This window comes from Perissodus microlepis, chromosome 4 (assembly GCF_051167445.1).
Source record: "Perissodus microlepis isolate ML-2025 ecotype Zambia chromosome 4, ASM5116744v1, whole genome shotgun sequence".
Classification (NCBI taxonomy): Eukaryota; Metazoa; Chordata; class Actinopteri; order Cichliformes; family Cichlidae; genus Perissodus; species Perissodus microlepis.
Window position 1 is genome coordinate 16,559,089 of NC_140464.1, and position 19,201 is coordinate 16,578,289.

General features: G+C 40.8%; 1 protein-coding gene across 2 annotated transcripts; it reads left to right on the plus strand.

Annotated features, from left to right (window-relative positions):
* The first annotated feature begins 11,277 nt into the window (after nt 1-11,277).
* On the plus strand, nt 11,278-19,022 carry LOC146388669 (uncharacterized). Of its 2 annotated transcripts, none has more exons than XR_014800067.1 (2): nt 11,278-18,818; nt 18,922-19,022. XR_014800067.1 is itself a non-coding variant. In XM_084926115.1 (2 exons), the coding sequence occupies exon 2, from the start codon at nt 12,301-12,303 to the stop codon at nt 18,427-18,429; it is 6,129 nt and encodes a 2,042-aa protein (XP_084782241.1). In that variant the 5' UTR covers nt 11,278-11,577; nt 11,681-12,300; the 3' UTR covers nt 18,430-19,014. The 2 variants fall into 2 exon arrangements, 1 of the variants encoding a protein (XP_084782241.1); XM_084926115.1 differs by having other exon boundaries at nt 11,278-11,577; nt 11,681-19,014.
* The last annotated feature ends 179 nt before the right edge of the window (nt 19,023-19,201 follow it).

Consider the following 19,201-nt stretch of genomic DNA (forward strand, 5'->3'; position numbering starts at 1 on the left):
CGTGATTTATGAGCATTTTCTTTTCACTTTTATAAAAAATAGAATTCCAAGGTGTGACTGACCAAGATATGAATCATTACTGCTCTCATAAAAACTGGGAACTGTTATTTTAATGATTGCATAATGGCTGTGACACATCTAATGCTGAAAAAGGAACATGAAAAGCATCAAGACATCATTTGGAAATCATTTTTATATAAATTATATATGTCATAACATTTTAATGAAAATGTGACGAATGCATCAGCAATATCTTCTTCTCTGATGCCAGTTTCATGCTAATTGCTTCAGTTAAGGTTAAGTTTAATGCAGAAACATGATAAAGTTGTAAAGCAGTTGGAGAAGTTATATAAATCTATCGTTTATATACACTTTTATGTTCAATAGGTGATATCTGGAAAAGAAAAGTGAGTTTAATGCAATGACCTCCTTCAACATGTAATGAATGGTAAGCTAATGAAGTTAGAGCTCGCAAAGCACTGCACCGTGTAATGAAAGAATACTGGATGACTATGAGAGAAAAGAAAAGCAAACTTTAATGATACAACAGATGATTTCAGTGAAAATTTCAAACCAACATTTAAAGTAGAATTACACAAGAATCACTCATGGGCAGAGTTGTGCCTTTGTGACACACACACACACACACACACACACACACACACACACACACACACGTGCGCGCGATTTTGATTAGCTGACATGAGATTTTGTGACATTTCACAATTTTCTCATGGGTACAAATTAAATCCATGAGTGCTCCAGATAGAGTCTTGCCATATGAGTCATGAAGAGAGTCAGCCTTTCTCTGCAGTCTTAAGATTATCACCAAAATGCCTGAAGATAAATTCAATTTGAGTAAAGAATTAGTTACTAAAATAAACCCCCAAAAAATCACACAAGTGAAGCAAACTTAATGTAAATTTAACCAACTTCTACTCAAACCATTTAGTCCAAATGTAACTTCACAGCACTATATTTCTCTGTTGGTATGCAGTCGGCAGTGCCTACTGGCAATATTTATGAGACAGAAAACAGATAACAGCTATTCAGGGGTTTATAATATTCCCATCATATGAGCTCTGGGTAGAGTTACTTGTCATTATGGATGTGGCTTAGACCTCACAGGGTTATCACAGGTATATTTTGATGTGATTTCCAACATTGCAAAAGGGTTTTTTTGTTTTGGGGGTTTTTGTGTGCTTGTTTTAACACTGATATTTTTATGATTAAAACAACCAAAATGTTTCTGGGCTTCATGAATCTAACTTTCTGAACAAGTCTTCCAGCTCAGCAATGAACAATAAAATCGTTCATGATCTCCACTGATTTTACAAAAACAAAAAAAAAGAGCAGAAGTTAAACAGTGCACTTTGTAAAAAGCTTCCTACGCGAAGGACTGACATTTTAAAGCATATGGCACCTCTTTAAGTCTGCGGTAAAGAACAGCCGGTTGAGCACTTTCCTCTTGACTCCATCAGAAAGAAAAGAAAGCAACCACTGAATATTCATGACCATATTCATGACAGCATAAGGTTTCTGCTGGGATGTCGGAGGGGCAGGTCACGGCTTTGAACGTACTTAACTCGGCGAGGATTCTCTTAGATAGCAGCCCACAAGAGATTTCTGTAAGAGCCCAAATTCTCTGAGCCTCCATGTTGTGCCAGAAGTCAATGATCCGTTGACCCCGGCAGGTGGGAGGCTGCTGGGAGCCAAAGGCCAATCAAATCAATTCCACCTAGCCAAGACTGAGGTCAAAGGTCCTGTTTGTGTATGTGTGCATAGGTCAATGTCAGTATTCAGTCACACAAATTAAGGGCACTGAATCTTCATAAATCCCACACCAATAGCCCATTAGCTGCATTGTATTCGCTTGTTACCATTCAGTCTCTCAGTAAAACCTTGTGAGGAATTTTTGTCCCAAAGAATCTGCTCCCTCACCCCCTCTTCTCTTTTCACTTTGTATGAGTCAAGACAACAGACTAATTGGTGCATTAAAACAGCCTGAAGCCTGAAATGAAGCAAGGCAGGGAGTACAGTCTCTGAGGCACACAAGGACTTGAAGAGAGAAAAGAGTTGAAGAGAAAAAGAAATAAGGAAGCGGAGATAATGAACAGAGACAAAAAAGACAGAAAATTGCATCCAAAACAAAATAAAACAAAAAAAGAGAGATGATAAGAACACAAACAAGCAAACAAGCAGAATGAAAGACACAGCCAGATTTCAAGCTTGTACAGAGATTTGTGAGTGCATGTGTTAAATTTTTCTTCTTGCTGGAGACAAATTGCAGCACAGACTGAGTGTCTGAGCCAGGATCAGACACCAAAAGAAAAGATGGGGGAGGCCAGACCTGCATTTCCACCAGAACTGGCAGGAACCCCACGTGTTTGAAATACGAGGCTCTCATATCCAGCTTGTTTGTCTACTTTTCTATTTTCATCCTCTTTTCATCAACACAGTATCTTGGCTTATACATCCCATCCTTGTTGATCCTCAACTATAATTTTTGTTTTCCCCGTGACTTCATGTTGCTGTAAGCTACTCTGTGTTTTGTGGACAATGATAAATTGTTTCAAAATTAAACAGATCTGATGCATCTGCTGTTGTTTATAATTTGCAATGCCTCCACTGCACTGCACTCAAATCTTAATAGTCTATGTGTGACCGAAAGATGCGAGCCTTTGCTGCCTGAAACCACTAAACCATTTTTAAAGTGTTTGTCAGCAAGTTTAGTGGAGTCAAATTAGATTTAAAAAAGGGGCAAAGGGCGGTCAAAAATCATACTGTTCTGTCAGTCTGATCTATTTAGTGGTTTCCTACCCACTTTACTGTGCCATAAGGTAGTTTTTCTTAAGAAAAAAAGCAAATCTTCCCTTTGGTCATCTCAATTCAAATTCAAAGGACAGACAGATAATGGGGCAAAATGACTGAGCGGCAATCGTGGTTGATTATAGTCATCCTCCTTCTTTGTAATAAAACTGATGTTCTGATGTTAGCATTTAGCTGAAAATGACAGCTGTGTTCTAGTACAGGCCTTTATCATTCAAATGTGTACTTCATACTAATTCTGTAATGTGTTTGGTATGGATTTTTGGTTGCTTTATACCTTGCATGCTTTTATTTTGAAATGTAGTAACTTACTTCCAACCTACATCTCCTCTAATGAATTACATCTCCCTTGTGCGGCACTTTAAAGAATGGAGACAGGAGGCCAACACAGGGGGTCGCGGGCACAGCAGAGCAAAGGGGAAGGAGCTAAATGAACATCAAGGAAATGTGGGACTGGGAAACTGTGGGGTTGCTCTTTGGAACCAGGGCTAGACATGGAGGGGGAGCCAGACCCAGCAGTAACAGTTGATTTACAGTTTAAAAAAGACCCTAATGAAGCTAATAAAGATATATCTTTAGCAAATTCCTGGAATGGTTTCTATAGTATTTGTGTTAAGGCTGCCAGCCATGGGCACAATATATTGTTTGACTACCAATTGTGTTCTGTGCAGTTCTGGTTTCGATATTGTTTTTACTGCCTTGAGATTGTTTTGATTGATTTTTAGAGTTTTAATTTGGTAAAACTCATATTTCTCTTGATTTTAGGATTTAGGACTTTGGTAATTTTTTGTTTAATTGGTACTGTGGTTATTGCAAATTCATTGGTTACAGTCCGTCTTTTAACTGCTGTCTGCCAAATGAAGGGAAGTCCTATACATAGTCCTATACACAATAGCTTGAAACATGTTTTATATTTCAGAATCCTCAAAATAGCCACTCTTTGCTTTGATAACTGCTTTGCACAGTCTTGGCATTCTCTCAGTGAATGTCATGAGGTAGTCACCGGCTGAGCATTTGTTGGCTCTTTTGCCTTCACTCTGCGATGCATCTCATCCCAAAGAATCTTGATTGGGTTTTGGGCAGGTGACTGTGGAAGCCAGGCCATCTAGAGCAGCACTCCATCACTCTCCTTCTTGGTCAAACAGCCCTTACCCAGTTTGGAGGTGTGTTTGGGGGTCATTGTCCTGTTGAAAAATAAATGGTGGTCCAACTAAATGTAAACCGGATGGGATGGCATGTCACTGCAGGATGCTGTTGTAGCCATGCTGGTTCAGTGTGACAGTGTCACCAGCAAAGGCCCCCCACACCATCCCACTTACTCCTCCATGCTTCATGGTAGAACCATACATGTAGAGATATTCCGTGTCTTTCTGCTGTGTCATTATACTGTGTCTTTGTGCAACGCAGAAAGACACGGTAGGTGGAACCAAAGATCTCAAATTTCGACTCATCAGACAAAAGCACAAATTTCCACTGGTCTAATGTCCATTTCTTATGTTTCTTGGCCCAAAAAAATCTCTTCTGCTTGTTGCTTTTCCATAGTAATGGTTTCTTAGCAGCACAAAGGCCTGATTCCCGCAGTCTCCTCTGAACAGTTGATGTAGAGATGTGTCTGTTCCTCTAACTCTGTGCGGCATGTCTCTAATCTGAGGTGCTGTTAACTTGCTAACTTTGTGAGGCTGGAGACTTGAATGAATTTACCCTCAGCAGCAGACGTGACTCTTGGTCTTTCTTCAGACCAGAGGCGGAGCCAGACATTTGAAACACCCGGGGCTTAGCCCTAAAGGGTAGTATGCATGTGGGATTTTTTTTTTTTTTTTTTTTTGGAAGAAATGACTGAAAGATTAATTGGCTCTGTTTTGAGTTTTGTTCAAAAAAGAATGACTTCATATAGGGAAAAATATATATCACATATGCAGGACACCTTAAACTAGTTTTTTAATTAAGCAGCAAGGCAGAACAAAGTCGGGGCTGTATCAAGACACGAGGACTAAACCCCAATTCAACCAGACCCAGGACTGATCCGGAATTAAAACAGGACTACAACAGTTCAAAATCAGGACTACTTAGAACTTAACCAAGACAGAACCAGAATCAGAACTAGATGATAGTAGCACTAAAAATCATCATAGACCTGAACTACACTTATTTTTTTAATTCTACCAAAGTACACTATTTAGATTGAGAAAAGTTTATATAATCATTTAGCCTTGTTGTGCAAACAAGCCTGCATAACTTAATAAATGTAGAATTTGAAAAATAGCAAACCTAAAAAAGAAACACCAGGTACGAGATACATGAGTACCTATGATACGGTGATACTTTTGGTAAACAACCATTTGACTAACATGTGTGTCTCACCTGCTCTTGTTCCATCTCTGTTCTGTCCTCATTCTCCTCTCTCTCCCTCTTTGTGCTGACCAGTGTTGGTCAAGTTACTTGAAAAAAGTAATCAGTAACTAATTACTGATTACTTCCCCAAAAAAGTAATCCCGTTACTTTACTGATTACTTATTTTCAAAAGTAATTAATTACTTAGTTACTTAGTTACTTTTTAAAAACACTATTTACAACCTGAATAGGTGATAAAGCGATAGATCTTTCAGCCCAATTCTACTTTTTCTGCATAATCCATCATACAAAATGTAATCAAATGGAAAAGTCTCTTTTTAAAACTTGTTTTGTTAGTTTTAATCTTTTAACTTTATGCATCAAGCAAAAATTTAATTATATGCAACATTCTCTGACTTGAATAAATTAGTTTAACATTTAAACCTATTTTCTGCACATTCCAGCATATAAAATATTTTTTGTGTGTGTTTACACTCACTCTTTCAAATAGATGCAAGTAAAACACAGCAGAAAATAAATAAAGTCACAGACTAGCGGTCCTGTTGCTCTATTTTCACCTGTAAAGCAGGAGTAGGGTAGGCGGAGGTTTACCCTGGTGCAGGTGAGCCGCAGCAGTCAGTGGAAGAATCCGCGAGTTTCTCTGTAAATTTCCCATTACGTCATAGCGCACTCGGTGCTTGCTTGGAAGTTTAGGGGTTTTTTTCGCTGTAAAAAGAAGTTTTCTTCCCACGCACAACGGACACTAATGTTTTTGTCACTTTTTATGGAATCAAACTCAAAATAAGGTCAGTACGTCCACGCTTTAAACGCTGCATGCTCATACTCTCTCCCGTACTCGATATATGATCCATTGTTGATCTGTACACAGCTGTTGCCACGAACGTTGCACTTGCTTACGTCACTGTCATGAGACATTCTCGCAAAAAAATCACGGTTTTAGTAACGCAGTAACGCAGCGTTCCTACGGGAAAGTAACGGTAATCTAATTACCGTTTTTGCAATAGTAATCCCTTACTTTACTTGTTACTTGAAAAAAGTAATCGGATTACAGTAACGCGTTACTGTAATCCGATTACTTTTTTGAGCCCATCCGATTAATCCGATTACTTTTTTGAGCCCATCAGTTAAACAATATTGTTTGCTCTGGGTCTAAACAGCGCGTTGTGTGTGGCATCCTCTTTTGCGCATGCGGGCCGCTTTGAGGGTTCACACTAGAGCGCGTTTGCTGTCGCATTTTATTTGTAGTGTGAACAAGCAGACAAAAAAATCGGATTTGATAAAAAAAAATCGGAATTGAGCATTAAGACCTGCAGTGTGAACGTAGCCTAAGTCTGTGTCCTTGCATGTGTAAGTTCCTGTTTTATTTTGTAGGTCTGTGTCTCTCGTCAGTGTTTCTAGTTTCACTCCCCTTGTCTTGTTATATCCAATTACTCCCAGCTGTGCCTCCCTCCTGTTTCCCATTTCCTGATTGCCCTGTGTGTATTTAAGCCCTGTGTTTTCTTGTGTGTGTTGCTGGTTCGTCTGTGTATCTTCCTCCGTCTTCCTGTAAATTCTCCCCGCGTTGTTCTCCCTGCATCTCTATTTCATGTTTCAAGGTTTCAGGTTACTCTTAGGTTTTGGTTTTGTCCACCACGTTCCTGTTTGTTTCACCTTCATGTTAATAAAGCTCGTTCACTTCCGAAGCAGTCTGCATCTTGGTCCTTTAACAATTCACACGCGGCTTGCCCCGGCAACCCGTGACACCATCAGACATATGAGAAGGGAAAGGGCATTTGTTGAAGGTTTTAAGGGGGCCAGGTATGACGTTATTTTCTTATTACTCAGCCTTTACCTACATGGAGTCACCGGAAGCAACTGCAGGCTGCAGCATGTGAAAAATTAACCAATTCATTAGTAATATGCAGAAACCCGCATATCTGATTTAATTACTCATTAACTGAAGCTGTTGGTATGATGTTCCAGATCATGGTTACACTTACATAAACTCCACAGAAAGACCAAAGCTGACCGGGTGACTTGAATCATGAACCTTCTTCCTTTCAGGTGACAGAACTTTAACAATAATCATATTAAAAGTAATATTATATTAACATTGCCATTAAAACAACTGTAATATTAAGAATAACATTCTCACAGCAAGAATGTTAGTTGGAATTCTTAATTCATATACAGTGTAGTACAGACCTTCACCTCAGTCCCTCTAGAATTTCCCATGTGAGGACAGTCTGGCAGCTGGCATCTCGGCAACTGTCTTGCATCGTCTGGCATTCACCCTGCCTGCAACAGCTGGAAGGGAGCAGACTGACAGTCACAGACAGCAAAGATCAAAGAGACGTAAAGATGGAGGGACAGAGCCCATCTGTCAACCTAAGCAGTCACATCCTGTTCAGTGCTGTACAATGACATCTGGCCACAGCCTTCTGCTGCAGCTTGGCATAAACTCAACAAATGTTTTAAAACTGATTATTAGCAATTACCAATGCGAGGTCTAACAGTAATTCAAGACAAGAGAGCCAAAAGAAAAATCCCTTTATTCTTAAAGTGACTGTAAAGAAAGATAACTTGGGACATCACTTGCTCAAATGTGCTTTGCACTGAATAAAGGTGCAAGTCTGATAAAAGAATGTGCACAAGCACTGCAAAAGTTAGAACCCAATCTGATACCTGTAGCTTTATTTGAATTTCTAACTAAATTATATAGATTCCTAAACTGTAAACTCTCTCTCTCTCTCTCAAAAGTAATTTATGGTATGGAGTGTGTGTGTGTGTGTGTGTTTCAGCAAATCCTCATTTACAGGATATCATCTAACCTTCGCCTTTTCAGGGAAAACATTGACATTTATTTACTGGCAACTTATTTTTTTTGTACAGACTACTAAACAAGAAAACATACTCAAAAAGTTTTTGTCAAATATTTGCAGGTTTATAGAAGCGACACCCTAGTCTGTGGATTAATTTTTGAGCATATCTTTGCACTTCCCTACATGCAACACACGCTGCTATAGTAGCCATCAACCATGCCTGCTGAGATGTAGCTGCCTCCATCTACCTGGCCTTTCCGTTGCATCTGTGTTACATGGATGTATGACAGCCCTGAAGCAGTCCACTGCCACCAACTCGAATCACTTGACGTCTTCATGTATTTATGACTCTATTAAAAATCTGCACAAGGACAACAGGGTGGTGTTCTAGGACATTTCCATCGTCCTTCTTGTGCTCCCATCTTACTCCCTCGGTCTCTTCACAGCCTCCCCGTCATTAACTGAGATTTATGTAACCACCCGCTGATGGGAAGTAGATAAATGTGTGGTTAATGTAAAAATTAGTTGGACAATTTGTGGTCAACATGGAAATTTTCTGTCTTTTTTCATTTTTAGATGGCATGTATGTCACTTATCACTGACATTTGCTGGATGAATTATTGCAGGTTGGAGTCTGTCTTCCTTTAACCTGACATTTTAATGAACTGTCTTATGATAGCAATGAAAGGGGAATGTTTGAGGATTCATTACATCCCAAGAACAATTATATATTTGTAAGCATTTCGGAGTAGGTTAACAACACAGAGCATATGTTAAGCTGCAGTATTCTTCACAAAGCCGTTTTCCTCGCTGTCGACAATTCTCTAAAAAACAAAAAAACAACAACACCGTCATGTGAAACGCTCAGCCTACGCTCAAAGTTGCTGAGTTGATGACCTTTTCACACCAGAGCTAAAGTATGTGAACAAAATAGTTTTCATGAGGTCAAAGCGGTTACAAATTCATGCCTCTCACATGTACACAAATACATCAGTGCAGCTTTTTGTTGCACACTGAGTTCAAATGTGCCATTTCACCTTCAGTCATGCTTAAGAAGCTGCTGAAAGCAGATGTTTCAGTTAGTGTTGTAAATCTAAAGCTTTTTTTTTTTAAGATTTCCTGCTTGAATTTATTTTAATGTCTACATCCAGCTTTCTCATTTGATACAGATAGCGCCTGCTTGAGTTGACACAAAGTACTGTCCGCAAGTCTTTATCAGCCCCTCATTTCTTTATATTTTTCTTCCAAGGAGCCAAACTTTCTTGTAATTTTAAAAAAATGGACTACAGGAATACTTGTCTAAGCTTTCTGGAGGTCTTTCGAAGTTTGTCTTTACACATCAGGTACTTTTTCACTCATTTTAAGAAGAATGAAATCTTTTAGTTTATTAATCCATTTAACACTGACCTACGAATCATTCAAGCATAAAAAAGCACTAAACTCGTGATAAACCAGTCTTCTGTCTACACATAACTGACAGCTTAGAAAAGAAATCAGAATCAGAATCAGAATCAGAATACTTTATTAATCCCTGGGGGAAATTATTTTTTGTTACAGTGCTCCATTATAAACCAACATTAAGACAAGACAGACAATACGCTAACTAAGAATAGTACAATATATACATATATATACATACATAAGTCACTCATAAATAAATAGCTGGAAAAGAAACGTGTAGTTGTAGCAGTAACCAGTGTGTTAAGTGGATGCGTTGTACAGGGAGATGGCCACAGGCAGGAAAGATTTCCTGTGTCGTTCAGTGGTGCTTTTCGGTAATCTCAGTCTCTCACTGAACGAGCTCCTGTGACTGACCAGCATGTCATGGAGTGGGTGGGAGGTGTTATCCAACATTGTCTTTATCTTGGACAGCATCCGCCTCTCCGACACCACCTTGAGGGAGTCCAGCTCCATCCCCACAACATTACTGGCCTTACGCATTAGTTTATTAAGTCTGTTGGCATCTGTGACCCTCAGCCTGCTCCCCCAGCATGCAACAGCATAGAGGATCGCACTGGCCACAACAGACTCATAGAAAATCCTGAGCATTTTCTGGCAGATGTTGAAGGACCTCAGTCGCCTCAAAAAATAGAGACGACTCTGGCCCTTCCTGTAAAGTGCTGTGGTGTTTTTAGCCCAGTCCAGTTTATTGTCAATGTGTACTCCAAGGTATTTATAGTCCTCCACAATGTCAACACTGACCCCCTGGATTGAAACAGGGGTCAAGTGTTTCCTGGTCTTCCTGAAGTCCACGATCAGTTCCTTGGTCTTTGCCACGTTGAGCTGCAGATGATTCTGCTCACACCACGTGACAAAGGAGTCGACCACAGCCCGGTACTCTGTCTCATCATCCCTGCTGATGCATCCAACCACTGCAGAGTCATCAGAAAACTTCTGAAGATGGCAGGTCTCTGTGCAGTGGCTGAAGTCTGTGGTGTAGAGGGTGAAGAGGAAGGGGGAGAGGACAGTCCCCTGTGGTGCCCCTGTGTTGCTGATCACCTTGTCAGACACACACTGTGGGAGACGTACATATTGTGGTCTTCCTATCAGGTAATCAACAATCCAGGACACCAGAAAAGCATCCACCTGCATCGCTGCTAACTTATCACCCAGGAGGGTCGGCCTGATGGTATTGAAAGCACTAGAAAAGTCAAAAAACATGACCCTCACAGTGCTCGCCGGCTGGTCCAGATGGGTGTAGACACGATTGAGCAGGTAGATGATGGCGTCCTCAGTTCCAAGACGAGGCTGATAAGCAAACTGAAGGGGATCCAGGTGTGGTCTTACTATGGGTCGCAGCTGGTCTAGCAGCCTGTCACAAAAACATATCATTTGTTCTGATTATTTTAGTTGAATCTTTAAAAATACCAAAGATAACACAGTTTGACAGATGTAAAACAGTATTTTTCACAAACAAAAGTATTGCGTTCAAAAGAGCTATTAGAAAATATCTCAGTAATGTGTGCAGTGGCTTGTTAACAAAATCTATGGAAACCAGACAAATGGAGGCCAAAAGAAGAAGTGGCAGGCCTAAAATCTATCAACAGCAGATAAACGGTGGCTGAAAATCATGTCCTTAAAAAATATCCTCACACAGGATCTGAGAGTGTCACAGTCCTGGGTCTTTAACACGTTGTGCTGAATGTTTGGACTTTCAAGTTCTGTTTTTAATGAAATATTTTCTGTTTCATTATTGGTTTTGTTGCTTACATTTTTCATATTGTTCTTTAATATTTTCAGGCTTGAGTGTTTACTGTTACTGTTACAGTTACTGTTTGTGTTATCTTTTTAACTGCCATAAATGTAAATTATGTCAGTTTGTTTAATTTATTTTCTTTATTTATTGTTGTTCCTTTTGGGGTAGGAACTAAGGTTCATTCTGTGTTGCGCACAGGCCTTTTTTAAGTGACGTAAAGGGAAGTAAAAAGCATGTGCAAAGAAGCTAAGTTAATAAGTTAACTAAGGCAGAAGAAGGAATAAATAAGCAGTTTAAAGTAAAAGAAAGCTGCAAAGAAGAAGAAATTGGGAATTATTTTCGTTAAGTTTTTGTTCCTGAAGCGTACTCATTCCCTCACGGTTACGTGCAGCCAGCGAGGTACGTTAACTGTGTTTGTTTATCGCGTATTTTGTTAACTTGGGTTTAAATGTTTATTTGTAATATTTATGTTTGGTCATTCTGTACTTTTTTGTAATAACAGTTTGACGGTGGATTTTATGGTGTTTCGGAGGAGAAGTGTGACGGAAGAATAAATCCATCTGTGAATGAAGAACCGTGGTGTCGTGTATTAACTGGAGGGAGTGATAGTCAAACTCGGACCTGCCCAGACTCGCCCTATCAGCGCAATTTCGACAGCTCATCAAGACGGGACACAGATAAGCCACTGTTTAGGACACACAGGTTCATAAGGTTTTCATGAAGACGTCTATAAGTCAGACTCTAAAGTTTTTGGTCTGAAAAGTGACACAAGAGTTGGAAACTAAAAGGGACTGTGTATAGCCTGGCAGCCACGGTGTTTCACGTATATGAATGTGCATTTACGTAAGAGATGTAAATTCATGTTCAGCTGAATAATTATAATTGGCTCTGAAAGGGCAGAAGTAAACTTTGTACATTTTGACAGAAATTCAGTTTGTATTTATGGTTCAGTGTCTTTTAAGAACTCTGTTAAGTGTACTTACTCTGTAATATTCTACATGTATGGGCTAATTTGAATGAGAGTGACTTCATTTAGTTAAGCTCATTCTTTCAGTATTCACAAATGTTGTTGCAGCTTGCTCTTGTATGCTGTCTGTGTATATCTATGTCTAAATAATCAAAATGTCACATACAAGTAAAGAAGCTCAGGGTGCAGCAGCTGCTCTGGAAGAAGAGACAGAGTTAGAGCAGACAGGTGAATCAAATATCGGGCAAAATATAGCACCACCTGAAGAGCCTCGTAGAAGTGAAAGAGCCCGGACATTAACAGAGAAAGGAAAGGAGTTTCAGAAAGAGCAAATCAAAGGGCTATTGCTTCGCTTTGACAGCAAATATGAACGATGGAAAGCTCTGATTAAGGTAGCTAAAAGATCTGTGTTAAAACAGGATCCTAGTGACATCCTACAAGAGCACATCACCAGTATTCAAAGGGAATTATCTGAGTTGAACATTGCTTATGATGATTACAGAAGAATTGATCAACCAGCCCATGACATGCGTCGCAAGATGGATAACTGCATCTCGATCACAAAGACTGTAGTGCAAAATGCTCAATCTGAAATGCAGGGAACAGCGGAGGAGTTGATTTGGCCAGATCATAGTTCTGTATTCTCATCCTCAGCCTCCAGTGTTTCACGTCCTGCCTCTAATGGTTCTAAAGCTTCTTCTATTCACTCAAGTGTATCTTCACTTAGAAGACAAGAAGCTGCTGCCGAGTATGCAGCTACACAGGCTGTACTGCAGATTATGGCTGAACAAGAGGGCCACCAAGAGAAACTGCAAAACCTTGAAGCTGAAGAGAGGTTGATCATTGCAGACCAAGAAGCAGCAGCATTAGCTCGTCGTCTTGAAGGAGAAAGGGAAGAAACTGAACGTAGGCTAGAAAGAGAGAAACAAGAGGCTGCTCTCTTAAAGAAACAGCAAGAAGAGAATGCTGCAAGAAGAAGGTCTGTAGAAAACCTAAAGAGAGAACTTGAGCGTTTGGAAAATTTGAAAAGGCTGAATGCAGCCAAAGCAAGGCTTCAAGTATATGATGAGAGTGAGCTCAGTCCAGCCCAAGGGAATGCTCCACAGAGCCTGGATCTACATAAGGTTATGCAGCCACTCAATCTGGTGAAGCCTGAGGACCAGCACTCACAACCACCAAAGGATGCAGTGCTAACACATGTGCTTCAAGATAGCACAGGAGAGCTTGTGAAGGTCTTAGCTGAGGCTATATCAGCAAATAGGCTACCCATTCCAGAGCCCACAGTTTTTAGTGGTGATCCACTCAAGTTTAACCATTGGAAGTCATCCTTCCAAACTCTTATTGAAAAGAAAAACATTCCAAGCTCAGAGAAAATATTCTTCCTCCAGAAATATGTTGGAGGAGCAGCTAGAGAGGCGTTAGAAGGTTATTTTCTGATTGGTTCAGATACTGCATATGTTGCTGCATGGGAACTCCTCAATGAGCGATACGGCCAGCTTTTTATGATTGCCAAAGCCTGCCGAGACAAATTACATGCCTGGCCAAAGATAGCGTCAAGAGAGAGCGCTGACTTAAGGAAATTTGTGGACTTTTTACGCAGTTGTGAATGTGCCATGGCTCACAATGAGAGTCTGCGTATTCTTGATGATGGCATTGAAAACCAAAAACTGACAGCCAAGTTGCCTGATTGGTTAAGCAGCAGATGGAACCGAAAAGCCACACAGTATCAGCTGGAGCATGGAAGGTTCCCAGATTTCAAGTATTTTGTAACTTTCCTGACCTTGGAGGCTAGTATTGCTTGTAACCCTGTTACATCTTACTATGCTTTGCGGCAAGGGGAGCCGGAAAGGACAAGATCTAAACCTCAGAATGTAGTGACCTCTAAGAACCAAGCAGCAAGTGCAAGGATTTTTACAACTAACACCACTGAGAAGAACATAAGCACATGTATGTTTTGTAAGAAAACAGGGCATGTCTTGCACAAGTGCCGTAGACTAACTGCAAGGCCAGTTGCTGACCGAGTGAAGTTCATACAAGGTGAGAAACTGTGCTTTGGCTGTTTGAGTCCTGGCCATCAATCCAAGAATTGCAGCAACCGGATGGTCTGCGACACCTGCTCAAAGCGCCACCCCACATGCTTACATGAGGATCGCTCAAAGCAAAAGGAAAATGACGAGACAAGTTGCAGTAAGGAAAGAAAGCCACAATCGCCGCAAGACACCACTCAAGAAACCACATCCAATAGAGTTGTGCATGATGGTAACAGTGCTCAGACTTCAGCAATAGTTCCTGTTTATGCATCAATGCCAAGTGATTCAAACAAAGAAGTCCTCGTCTATGCTCTGTTAGATTCACAAAGTGACTCTTCATTCATTCTTGAAGAAGTGGCAGATGCTCTTGATGTTAATGCAGAGCCAGTCAAGTTGAAGCTGTCCACAATGTCTTCCAAGGAGACAATTGTACCATGCAAAAGACTCAAAGGTCTACAAATAAGAGGGTTATCTTCTTCTAAGAAGATCACAGTGCCAATGGTCTACACTCGTGAATTCATACCTGCCAATCGTACACACATTCCAACACCAGAGACTGCAAGGGCATGGCCTCATTTAGAGCATCTTGCGGAACACATTGCCCCGCCAAAGAAATGTGAAATCGGTCTTCTTATCGGGTATAACTGTCCACAAGCACTAATGCCTAGAGAAGTTGTATGTGGTGAGGACAACCAGCCCTTCGCACAGAAAACTGACGTAGGCTGGAGCATAGTGAGCTATGGTGATCCAGGCGAACACTACAGTGATGCAATAGGAGTAAGTCACCGCATCATTGTAAAGCAAGTGACTCCTGAACCCAAAGTAACAAGTAAGTTGAAGAGCGAAGTTCATTATGTTTGCAAAACAAGAATTAAGGAGATGACTGCTCCAGAAGACATACTTAAGGTGCTGGAATCTGACTTCAGTGAAAGGCTTGGAGAAGAGGCAAATCTCTCGCAAGAAGATCTCCGGTTTTTGACTAAAATGAAAGAAGAAATTAAGCACAAAGAAGACGGACATCTTGAAATGCCTCTGCCTTTTAAACAGAGCAGGCCAGAGCTACCAAATAACAAGCCATGTGCTGTTCAACGCCTCATGTGCTTGGAAAAGAAGCTCAAGAGAGACCAGAAATATCAGACAGATTACATGAACTTCATGAAAGACATTATCAGTCGTGGTGAAGCAGAAAAGGTCCCAGAAGAAGAGCTTGATAAACAATCAGCTTGGTATATTCCCCACCATGGCGTATACCACCCTCAAAAGCCAGAGAAACTGCGAGTGGTCTTTGATTGCTCGGCAAGATTTCAAGACATGTCAATGAATGACTATCTTCTTACAGGACCAGAGCTCACAAACACCTTGGTGGGAGTTCTTTGTAGATTTCGAAAGGGCCCAGTCGCTATTATGTGTGATGTGGAACGAATGTTTCATCAATTCCATGTAAAGCCTGAAGACCAAGACTACTTGAGGTTCTTATGGTGGGAGAATGGTGATCTTGAGTCTCCGCCATCAGTTTTTCGGATGAAAGTCCATTTGTTTGGAGCAGCTTCCTCACCTGGCTGTGCCAATTTTGGACTTAAACATCTAGCCACAGAAGGTCAGGATCGATTTAACCAAAGCACTGTCAAGTTCATCCGAGGAAATTTTTATGTTGATGATGGACTGGTGAGTGTAAGGTCTGATGCTGAGGCAATCGAGCTGATCAAGGAAGCAAGAGAGCTTTGCAGCGTAGGCAAGCTTAGACTACACAAGTTCATTTCCAACAGCAAGAAGGTATTGGAGTCAATACCAAAGGAAGAGTGTGCAGACAGTGTCAAAGAACTGGACATAGATTTAGGGGAGCCACTCCTAGAAAGAGCACTGCGCGTGCAATGGTGCGTATCCTCTGACGACTTTCAGTTCAGAGTAACTGTCAAGAAACACCCAATGACGAGAAGGGGAGTGCTATCCACAGTAGCTTCCATCTACGATCCTTTGGGTTTCGTAGCACCGTTTGTTTTACGTGGGAAGTTGATCTTGCAACAGTTGAGTCGAGCGAAAGCTAGTTGGGATGAACCACTTTCAGAGGAGTGCAGATCACAGTGGCAGTCATGGTTACAAGATCTCCATAACTTGTGTCAAGTAAAGATTAAGAGGTGCTACATACCAGCAAGCTTCATAGATGTCAAGCAGTACGAGTTGCATCACTTCTCAGATGCTAGCTTCACAGGTTATGGGGAGTGCACTTATCTAAGAGCAGTGAACTCTAATGGCAGTGTACACTGCTCACTTGTCATGGGGAAAGCGCGTGTTGCCCCCACTAAGGTCACAACAGTTCCAAGGCTTGAGCTGTCTGCAGCAGTGGTTGCTGCAAAGATGGGTGCCATGTTAAAACATGAGCTTGAAATAGACAACCTTAAGGAATATTATTGGACTGATTCAAAAGTTGTTCTCGGGTACATTAATAATGATGCCAGACACTTTCATGTTTTCGTGGCAAATAGGATCCAGAGAATCAAAGCCACCACAGATGTCAACCAATGGTATCATGTGCAGTCCGAAGACAATCCGGCGGACCATGCTTCGAGAGGGTTATCGGCAGATCGGCTCGTTGCTTCGAATTGGTTCACTGGCCCAGACTTTCTGTGGGAAAGGGAGCTACCCACAAGAGATGCTAAGGTGGGAGAGGTTAGTGATAATGATCCAGAACTTCGAAGGGCTCAGGTGCTCAACACCAGCGCAAGGATAAATAGAACATTGTTGGACCGCTTGACTAAGTTTTCTGACTGGGAAAGAGTTGTTAAGGCTATTGCTTGTCTTAAACGTCATGCTAAGCAAGTTAAGGGTCTTAGTCCCAAACTCAATGGAAGTACAAGTGTTGAGGAAAGACAACAAGCTGAACTTTTCCTAATCAGATTGGTCCAAACAGAAGTATTCAGCAGTGAAATCAAGAATTTACAGCAATGCAAGGACGTAAAATCCAAAGACAAAGTAAACAAGCTATGCAAATTAAGTCCATTTTTGGATGAGCAGGGTGTGCTGAGAGTAGGCGGGCGCTTAACAAGAAGTGATCTTCATACACATGTTAAACATCCTGCTATTCTGCCAAAAACAAGTCACGTGTCTTCTTTATTGATCAAGCATTATCATGAGAAAGTACAGCATCAAGGAAGAGGTATGACTGTAAATGAGTTGCGATCTAATGGGATATGGGTCATTGGATGCAGCAGTGCAGTTGCCTCACATATCTTTAAGTGCGTCACATGCAGAAAGTATAGAAGGAACACACAAGATCCAAAAATGGCAGATTTGCCAGAGGACAGAATGGAAATGACCCCTCCATTCACATATTGTGGCATGGATTGCTTTGGACCATTCTATGTGAGGGATGCAAGAAAGGAACTGAAGAAGTATGGTCTTCTCTTCACTTGTATGTGTTGCAGAGCTGTACATATCGAAATGCTTGATGACCTCAGTTCAGATGCTTTCATCAATGCATTGCGCGTATTTATTGCAATACGTGGGAATGTAAGACAGTTGAGATGTGATCAAGGTACCAACTTTGTGGGTGCAAAAAGAGAGTTCATGGACTCAATGAAGAACTGGGATCATGAGCAGGTGAAGAAATATGGCTGTGAGTTTGTAATGAATCCCCCATCATCAAGCCATATGGGAGGAATTTGGGAGAGGCAAATAAGGACAATCAGAAGTGTTCTAACAGCAATTCTTGATCAGTCTGCTAAAAGACTTGACACCGCCTCACTTAGGACTTTTTTGTATGAAGTGATGGCTATTATAAATAGCAGACCGCTGACAACAGAACACCTGAATGATCCAACAAGTCTTGAACCGCTCACACCAAATCACATTCTTCTGATGAAGTCTAACATCATATTGCCACCTCCGGGTCAGTTCGTGAGTCAAGATTTATACCTGCGTAAGAGATGGCGTCAGGTGCAGTTCTTGGCGAATGAGTTTTGGACAAGGTGGAGGAGGGAGTATCTTCTTAATCTCCAGCAAAGACAGATATGGCATGGGGATAAAAGGAACACCAATGTCAATGACATTGTTATTCTTCAAGAGGACAGTGCTCCGCGAAATCACTGGAGACTAGCAAGAGTCACAGAGGTGTACCCCAGCTCTGATGGAAGGGTCAGAAAGGTAAAGCTGTTGGTTAGTGACTCAACTTTGGACAAACAGGGAAAACGCACAACTAGGCCAGTTTATCTTGAAAGGCCAGTGCAAAAAATAGTTCTACTTGTTGAAGCAGAATAAGCATGTGTTAAACTGTTGTAAATGCTTATAACTTGTAGATTCAAATCTGCGAGGAAATCTCAAGTTGAGATTTGGTGGGAGTTTAACTGCCATAAATGTAAATTATGTCAGTTTGTTTAATTTATTTTCTTTATTTATTGTTGTTCCTTTTGGGGTAGGAACTAAGGTTCATTCTGTGTTGCGCACAGGCCTTTTTTAAGTGACGTAAAGGGAAGTAAAAAGCATGTGCAAAGAAGCTAAGTTAATAAGTTAACTAAGGCAGAAGAAGGAATAAATAAGCAGTTTAAAGTAAAAGAAAGCTGCAAAGAAGAAGAAATTGGGAATTATTTTCGTTAAGTTTTTGTTCCTGAAGCGTACTCATTCCCTCACGGTTACGTGCAGCCAGCGAGGTACGTTAACTGTGTTTGTTTATCGCGTATTTTGTTAACTTGGGTTTAAATGTTTATTTGTAATATTTATGTTTGGTCATTCTGTACTTTTTTGTAATAACAGTTTGACGGTGGATTTTATGGTGTTTCGGAGGAGAAGTGTGACGGAAGAATAAATCCATCTGTGAATGAAGAACCGTGGTGTCGTGTATTAACTGGAGGGAGTGATAATCTTGATTTATTGTGTGGATGCTTTAAGGCATCCACACTATTGTTTTCCTGTTTCTCTTTATTCTTTATCTTTATTATTATTCCGGGTGTTTCCGTACACTTTTCGCCGTGGAACTACTTCCACAATTTTCAGCCGATTTTCACCGTTCAAATTTTAAACTATTCTGCTATTT

Coding starts and splice junctions, on each gene's coding strand:
- LOC146388669 (XM_084926115.1), top strand. CDS start 12,301: ATGTCACATACAAGTAAAGAAGCTCAGGGTGCAGCAGCTGCTCTGGAA.